The sequence below is a fragment of the Cupressus sempervirens genome, chromosome 2 (assembly GCF_028749045.1).
Source record: "Cupressus sempervirens isolate cs-2001-9-10 chromosome 2, ASM2874904v1, whole genome shotgun sequence".
Taxonomy (NCBI): Eukaryota; Viridiplantae; Streptophyta; class Pinopsida; order Cupressales; family Cupressaceae; genus Cupressus; species Cupressus sempervirens.
This window is the reverse complement of record NC_143119.1, coordinates 81,450,929-81,460,013: the sequence shown is the minus strand read 5'-3', so window position 1 is coordinate 81,460,013 and position 9,085 is coordinate 81,450,929. Positions and strand designations below refer to the sequence as shown.

Below are 9,085 nucleotides of genomic sequence, written 5' to 3'. Positions count from 1 at the left end.
ACCAATAAGATTTTACATCAATGATACCATAACAATTGTTCCAACTGTAGTTTCCAACAATCATATCATATTTCTTTTTAAAATTTCAAAAAAAGAGAAAAATACTCTCACCGCTGATTGAAATATTTTTATGACCCCCTCGACCCCGGTAGTGGCTATCGTGCAACTTATATGCACCCAGACTAGTGTTAAATAGTCTTTAAGGGCCTGTTTGGTTGCTGGAATATAAATTAAGCATTGACATTCATAATGCTGGCTTTGGGATTCTAGAACTTGGAATCTAGATTATGATTAGGGAATCCAATTTGGGACTGTTTGGTTGACTAAGAATTCATTCTGAGAATACAAATTTCCTTCGTTTGGTTGCACATTGTGGAATTGAAATACTAGCCAAAATAACATGCAAAATATTATCATCCAGCTATAACATTATCATCATGCAAAAAAATTCAATACTTAATTGGTTTGTTGAAGTCCAAACATTTTTAACAAGTATAAAAAATTTAAGTCATGTTGAAAGTAAACATTATCATAACGGATGATGACGAGATTGTACTAATGGATACTAAAACTTTTATGACTTTTGCTCTATAAAAAAAAATACCATTGATTATAATTCACATAATTACTAATATGAAATATGCATATTGTTCAAGTCTCGTTGAATAAATCTGGATCACAAGAATTGATGAAATAAGAGTAAAAAACATCCCATTAAAAAAATATATTTGTAAAGATCCAATAAAAAATTTGATCATCACAACATTCAAACTCACAGGTGCAAAGTCTAAATGTTTATATTAAAATTTTATGAAATCTTACCTGGAAACACTTTTACGCCAGCAAAAAATCAACAGAGTGGATTGTTTTTGTCCTGCATATGATTCATTTAACTGAGAAACAATGTATGTGAAAAAGTTATTTCAGCAAACTTTTTTGCAGTAACTACTGAGGCAAATCAGGCGGAAAAACCCTAATACATTACTCAACAGTGGCAAATATATGAGCAAGTAGTAGCGGAAAATTCCCCCCCCCCATTTAAAAAAATTAAATTTCAAAATTAGTGCAAAAAAAGTGCCCCCAATCGGGCATTCGGAAATCAAACCCAATTAAATTTTACTTTAGTTGAAATTCTCATTTTCAAAAAATGAAATTTAAAATGGGAATTAAAATGAGAATTCCAAATAACAAGTATTTTCAAAGAATTTGGAATCCTTATTTTGGGGGTCAAATGGGGATACCGGATTCCACTTTTTCCCAACTCCAATTCCGATTGTGCAGACCCAAACAATGAATTTTTTTTTAATAATTCCGAATGCCTATTCCATTCTAATCCCAGCGACCAAACGGCCCTAAAGTCTTTTACATACAAGTGAATACACTCATATAAATTGCCCGCGGCCCCCACTTGCCCGCCCCTCAGAAAAAAAGTTTTAACGGAATCGACGAAAAAGAATGGAATTAAAAGCAAATGCTGCGGGCCTCCCCATTACTGGTTAAAACAGCCCCACGCAACAACTATTGTAGACCAATACGTGTACAATCGGGTTTATAAAACAAGTGAGATTAGTATTAGTGAACGATTATGGCATTGTGAAGCGGAGGAACAGAGGGCTTACCTCATCGGTAAGCAGGTCGCAATCCCAGTTCACCTGTAGATGCAGTTAACATAAGTGAAATAGAGCTACAAGTTCCCCTCCTTTTTTGTGCAAATAAATACAAAAAACTAGCTTTCTTTTTCAATCTGTGATAAGATTTTGTTGTTGTTGCAGTAGTTGGAAGAGGGTGAAAGAAGACATTCGGCAAGAGGTACATATGAAATGCCATTTGCAAACAAATTCAAGTACGCCATTGGAAAAAAAAACGTTCTTTCTTTTTAATGTTTTGTCGGCATTACGAGAATTTGAGAACATAGGGTTTATCTGAATTTATGTCTACGGACGGTGGGTTCATGTGAAGCGAAGATTGAAAACTTTGGAGAAGGGTTTCGACATGCTTAGTGAAAAATTTGAGACTTTAATCTCGGCTTTCTAGTTTTAGAAGGTGAAGTCCGTGGAGTATAATCTATAAGCTAAGCAAGAAGTTTTTAATATGTGGGTTAAGTTGTAGCAGAAGAGGATCTTGTGAAATTTATTACCTCCAGCATTTCTTTTTATTTATAATTTCTATACTTGAGATTAGTTTGAGTCGTTCTAAGAGCTAGAGCCCTCTTCTTAGATTCGGTTGTGCCTCATCATTTACTCCTGTGATCAACTGGCTAGGTTTTGAACTTACGCTCTTTCTAAGAAACATCATGGAAAAAGTTACTTTTTATATACATGTTTTCGGTAAAAATCTGGAGACTGGGGTAACCCCAGGTAACCTAGGCTTGATTTGATAAGATGTTTAACTCATCCGGTAAAAAAAATCTAAATACAGTTTTTGATTGATTTATTTAACTGGTTATTTAGCCATGTTGTATGCCGTGTTTGATCGATAATACTTCACGTTATTCAAGCTTTAAAATCAATGTATCGCTGCCAACCAACTGGCCCTTTATGATTGTGAGTCACACCCAACTGTATTTGCACAACAGCATGGTGTCAGTTAATGAATGCTCTGTCCTTAGTTTTGCAAAATTTTCTGTACTCTGTTACACCCTTGAATAATATTCGATTCGTATATTCTCCATCTTATAGACTGATGTCTGTGAATAGGATACCTTATGGATGGGTATACTTCTGTTACATAAGGTGCTCTGATGTCTGCACAAACTAATAATAACCAGATGCCAATACAGGAGGAAGACTCATATTGCAAAGTTCCTTTTGAATTCTTTTGCGATCTGCGATTTGTTGAATTTAGAAGTTGATTCTCTATTAGTTGCTTAATTGTTTCAATAGGATGCTCTTTTTTCACATCATACAGAAATAGACAAGGCAAACATTATTTTGTATTTGGTTGGTGATAAATCCATGGATCATACATAACTTTAAGCAGATAAAAGAGTACAAAAATACATGTATTCTTAATGTTTAATTTCCTGCCCAGAGATCACGGCGGGAAAGTAAAGTTAATTCATTGCATTTATTATTATTTATATATTAGCATTTCTCACAAGCACATCTTGCATTTAGGTCCTGCAAGCTATAAGTCTATAACTAAAGAAGTACATGTGGAAAACATGCTGTTCTTGAAGATTTTAACAACTATGATAACATCTATTTTGTGGCATCTATGGAACAGGCAATATTTGTTGATATTATACATTTTGAAGTGGGTATTGAAGAAATATATTGAACTATTCCAAATATTCAGTCCAGATTATCATGGGTACTGAAGTGGTCAGAATGGGTATTTTGGGTAATTCTGTTTGGAATAGAAACTCAAGCATGATGCCGCAAACACGACAATCACATGGAGTTTCCTGTGAGAGCAAATGTAGAAAAGGAGAAGATGGCAAGGCCTATCCATTTTGTCGATCTTTTTGTGTAAGAGCAAGTATTGTTACTGGAAGAGTTCCATCTTCTGGTTCAGTACAATCATCCAAGACTTCTGGTGAGTTTTTCTGATGATGTTAAAGCTTTCAAGGACTTGTTTTGAAAATTGTCTTAGAGAGTTGTAGTTTTGTCATTGGGTTTAAAATTTTGAATTAATAATTAGCAAAATAGTTAATCATTCACCCCATGAGTGGTCTCCATCTCACTTTGAAGCCAGACAAACCGATTATATTGATCCAAATATCAGTAGTTTGCTGGTGGAAGTCAGATGAATTCAATTTTCATTTAATATATGAATACTATCTTGCAGAGACCAAGCACAACTTTGTGGATCCTAGTTTGAGTGAACTTGATCCTGAAATGCATGCAATTATTGAGCAAGAAAAGCGGCGCCAGTTTAAAGGCTTGGAGCTTATTGCTTCTGAGAATTTTACATCTCGGGCTGTGATGGAAGCTGTGGGATCATGCCTAACAAACAAGTATTCAGAAGGCCTTCCTGGAAAGAGGTAAGTCCTTAAATTTGTTTCTTGAAAATGGTTGACTGGCAGACTGATCATTTGAATCATTGTCTGATTGTATGTTAATTTCTTCTTATGAAAGCTAATTTAGTTTCCTTTAGGATCTGCATGTTAGGGTCAAAGTTTCTAATATCTTATTCATTTCCATTTTTTGCCTTCTGTGCCAAATTGGTGCTACCACAGACTGGAAATATCATTATATGATGTTTTTGGGTGACAGGACTGAAGAGCCATATATGTGAACTCTTTTTAGAATGGTGCTTTCATCTATCCCTGGACTCTATCTTGATTAGATATTATGTTGCTTTGGATTCAAAATAATGCAGATACTATGGCGGCAATGAATTTATTGATCAAAGTGAGAGACTTTGCCAGGATAGGGCCTTGGCAGCATTCTGTCTTGACAACAGTAAATGGGGTGTTAATGTTCAGCCATTATCTGGCTCCCCAGCTAACTTTGCTGTCTATACAGCTCTTCTCCATCCACATGATCGGATAATGGTATGTTTGTAAACTAAGCAATTAGAATTTGGATCTCTTTTGATTATGCTTTCATTTGTCACGATTTTGACATGTTAAAAATTAAGAGATTTCTTTGAACTATGGACTAATGTTCAGGGTTTGGACCTACCACATGGAGGGCATCTGTCGCATGGGTTCATGACTGCAAAGAGACGAGTATCTGCTACATCTATTTATTTTGAATCCATGCCATACCGTTTGGATGAATCCACAGGTAAGCTTTTCATTTTTGCATATTGGTAATAAATGAAAAAAACATTCAGATTTTAGGATTACTGGTTATGATTTATCTAATATTGATAACTTTAATTAGATTTTTTTTGCTTTTTGGGTTACAGGACTCATTGATTACGAAATGCTTGAGAAGACAGCTACCCTGTTTAGGCCAAAGCTCATTATTGCTGGTGCTAGTGCATATCCTCGAGACATTGACTATCCTCGCTTTCGGCAGGTATAAATAATTGTGCATTATTACAAATTTTATAAGGAATTGACCCATTCCTAATAAAATTTCTTCTATAGAGATTTGTTTTATTGCCTATGGGGACATCTTTTGTAATCATGTTGGATGTAGTCTGTAGTTGTGTACAATTTGGTGGCCATTTGTGTTCAATACTTAAAATTTAGGATACATGGTTGAGAAGATTGCAGATTCAGTTGGGGCATTCTTAATGATGGACATGGCACATATAAGTGGACTAGTAGCTGCTTCTGTTATGTCCAATCCATTTGATTATTGTGATGTTGTGACAACAACAACACATAAGGTGAGTAGATATGCTAATGTTTGCTATTTGTTATAGTCGTCCCCTGTTAGAGAAGTGGCTAACTGCACAGCTCCTTGGATTCAATTTAAGATTGATAATGGGTGTTCCAACAAATGCTACTTTTCATTGCATGTTTGACTTTGGAAAAAGTTTCTGCTTAGCATCTGACACTTGGGGAACTTAATTTTTAAAATGGGTTTCTTTGAAGTTCTAATTTAAGTTCCATCTTTTACTTCCTCCCATTGCAACCCAATTGGAAATTTGATAAGTTGGGTCTAAGCATTATTTTTATGGGATGTGGCAATGTGAATTTTAGTCTTTAAGAGGCCCTCGAGGAGGAATGATCTTTTTCAAGAAGGAGCCAGTGTTGGGCATTGACCTCGAGACAGCTATCAACAATGCTGTTTTTCCAGGTTTGCAGGTGATTAAGTAGATTTGACTCTTATTTACATGTAAACACACTAGCTGAGGATTCTCCTCTCTTAAGCAGTAGTTTAATAATGTGACAAATTTTTTTACACCTGATATATGCATGGGATTGTTGTGGCCAATTAGGGAGGACCACATAATCATACTATAGGAGGACTGGCTGTGTGTTTGAAGCAAGCTGCAACTGCAGAGTTTAAGGCATATCAACTACAGGTAAAAACATGCTCAAGTACAAACCCACACTTATTAACTGTATCTCCTCTCGTGAGTCAGCATTTTTTTGATTTAGTGATTTGGCAGGTTGTAGCAAATTGTCGAGCACTTGCAAAGAGACTTATGGATTTAGGGTACACATTGGTGTCGGGTGGGAGTGACAATCACCTTGTCCTTGTTGACTTGAGACCCTTGGTGAGATTCTTCTCTAGGCATTCTAAGTACACCGTACTTGCTGTAATTTGAACTTAAGCTATAACTGATTGAATGAAGAGCATGCTTGGCTCAATGGATTAGTGAGCACAATCTGCTTGTCTCAGTTGGAATGGAATTGATTGAGTGAAGTTGCATTCTCGGTTAAATTTATTAGGAAACACAACCTACTTGTGTTTGTTTTGATGTCATGTTCCATTTGAATTGCCTGGATAATGATTAAACAGGGTATTGATGGTGCAAGAGCAGAAAAGGTGTTGGATGCCTCTTCAATTACGCTGAACAAGAATTCTGTACCAGGTGATGAGACCTTTTTTTTTGTTTAAATTTTAATTGAAGGCTAACTACCAGTAGTCCTTTATTCAAGATACTGATGGTTTCTTTATGGATTACATTTCAGGTGATAAAAGTGCTATGGTTCCAGGTGGTATTCGTATTGGGACCCCTGCCTTGACTACCCGCGGATTTCTTGAGGGCGACTTTATTAGAATTGCAGATTTTATACATGAGGGAATACAAATAGCAATTAAGGTGAAGGGTTCAGTGCAAGGTACAAAATTGAAAGACTTCACAGAGTTCATCGAGACAGATAACTTTAAACAACGAAGTGACATATCTGATCTTCAAAGGCAAGTTGAATCATTTGCTAGCCAATTTCCGTTACCTGGCGTCGGCACTGAAAGCTTTCACTAGGGGTTATTGTGTATGTATAGTCTGACAGATGCTATTTTATAAGAAAAGGTGGTTTCTTGCGGATAATAGAGGTTTGCCAGACAGGTTTGGCACCTTATGTATACAAATGGGAATTGCCGAGATCCATATTTTTCCTCATGTTATCGTTAAGAACCATGATAGATAAGTGACACATGCTGATTTTCTGTCCTCTATTTTGGCAAACTTGTAAAATTTTGTATGGATGGTCTGGGAATATTTTTCCCTGTTTCATCATTTGCCATGGTGTTTCATTTCTGTTATGTTATCTGTATTTCAAAGCAGCTGTATTAGATTGCTAACTACGAATTCTTTTGCTAGATCTTTTTGTATTAGTTCTTCCATATCAAGCTCAGTATGTGTACTTTTTTATTTCCAATGTTTGATATCTACATTTCAGACACCTGCGTGCATGATTTATATGCAAATGTTCAAGCCATCGAATATTCAAATCAATATTTAATTATTACAGAGTGACTATTTAATATATTTTTTATATTATAGAATGAAATTTTATCATAGAATGAAAGTTAATCATTGTTCATTGGCACATCAACCATTTTCTGGAAATCTATTTTAGTTTCTTCAGAATTATTCAAATAAGACCAACAGTCTGTTGAATTCCATGTGAAACATGTGAAGCTGTTACGCAAAAGGATATTTTGATGCCTTCAAATTTGAATAAAATAAAAGGGTCAACGGCCCAATATTAAATGCAACTATAGACAGCTGCATGTAGAGTTATATTGTGCCTAATGCATTTTAGCGGACTTGCTAGCTTTGGGTGAACATGGCAGAGGGATCTTATTTTATGGTGCAGTATGTATTAAAATGACTTGGGACTAATTCCTGTTTGAATTCCATGGAAAAAGATGGCAGAGGGATCTTACTTTATGCTGCTGTATGTATGAAAATCACCTGGGCCTAATTCTCGTTTGAACACCAGGACTGCCATCTCTCACTCAAATTTGCTCAAGCTACCTTCCCAATCAGGCAACAACTCCTAGGTTTTGTGCATGACATTGAGAAAAACAAAGTTCTCAAAGTCGTCCCTCTGAAGTGATTCATCTGAAAGTATTCTTCTAGTCTACCTTTTAGGTTGTCCAATGTTATTTCATTCTCAACCAATTTTTTGCAATAGGAATGATACAATTGAATGAATGAACTTATGAAATGCTCAACATTTCCTTTATGATCACTATACTATATCACAAGGCAAAGTCATATGCTTCTCCTTTTGTGATGATTTCACTATTAGCCAACATTTGTCTAGGAGTCTCCATTAAATCCTGCAAGTCTAAGATCCCTTCATTTCGATAAACACATTCATCTTTCAACAATTATCCATAGAATGTATCTTGGAGAGGATGGATGGTGCTCTCTCATGAATTTGCACAAAGTCCTTAGCATGTCTATATGCCTTATTTTAGATGCCCACCTAGTTGGCAATTTGACTAGGTAGATAGTTTGGAGTCATTTATGACAACATATTACCTGTATGAAGACAACATACTAAAAAATACAATTTTGGGTTGAAGACTTAGAAAATTGCTTTAGTGTCATAGAGTTTAACTGTCAACATAGATACAACTTTGGCTTGCGAAGATGATACACAATGTTTTGGCACGTGTGCAGTTCCCTGGTGATAGTACAAAGTGTCAACATACTGTACTTGAGTGCACAAGTCTTTATGATCAGTATAGATAGAAATATTGATGATTTAGTGATTGTAGATATGCACAGGCAGAACATGTTAGAGATATGGAAATTGATATTTTATGTTACGAAATTGTTTTGTTTAGCAAAACAACTACTTAACTAATTAAGGATGACATCCTAGATGTTAAACCTAAGAGAGCAAATGTTGCTTTTTGAGACGTGAAAGTATGAAGGTCGACAAAACATAATAATATGGTATAAATGATAGAACTTTGGATGGGAATTTATGTAATGTTTTGTGAGATCTAAGATATTGAAATGCTATTGTTATGTGATGCAAATTTGATGTTAAGCGCAGTAAGAGGTAGTATATGCAAAGATTATATAGTGAGCTACAAAGGTCGAATTAGATACTGAAGATATTAAAAGTGACAAGAGGTTTTTGTATGTATAGAATATTATTATAGTACAACAACTAAGAACATGTCCACCAAAGGTGGATCATCCTCCATTGTGCATGACAGTATGCACAACAATGAGAGGATAAAAATAAAAAGGTGTATCTCATAATGAG

General features: G+C 35.3%; 1 protein-coding gene across 14 annotated transcripts; it reads left to right on the top strand.

Annotated features, from left to right (window-relative positions):
• The first annotated feature begins 1,585 nt into the window (after positions 1–1,585).
• Positions 1,586–7,172, top strand: LOC149571143 (serine hydroxymethyltransferase 3, chloroplastic-like). Of its 14 annotated transcripts, none has more exons than XM_089812702.1 (14): positions 1,586–1,626; positions 1,773–1,843; positions 1,965–2,043; positions 3,226–3,537; positions 3,790–3,985; positions 4,324–4,498; positions 4,616–4,733; positions 4,858–4,970; positions 5,164–5,286; positions 5,603–5,707; positions 5,842–5,928; positions 6,016–6,123; positions 6,369–6,441; positions 6,542–7,172. In XM_089812702.1, the coding sequence occupies exons 4-14, from the start codon at positions 3,309–3,311 to the stop codon at positions 6,832–6,834; spliced, it is 1,620 nt and encodes a 539-aa protein (XP_089668828.1). In that variant the 5' UTR covers positions 1,586–1,626; positions 1,773–1,843; positions 1,965–2,043; positions 3,226–3,308; the 3' UTR covers positions 6,835–7,172. The 14 variants fall into 14 exon arrangements, with proteins under 14 accessions (XP_089668828.1, XP_089668829.1, XP_089668827.1 ...); XM_089812703.1 differs by having other exon boundaries at positions 1,586–1,634; XM_089812701.1 differs by lacking the exon at positions 1,965–2,043 and having other exon boundaries at positions 1,776–1,809.
• The last annotated feature ends 1,913 nt before the right edge of the window (positions 7,173–9,085 follow it).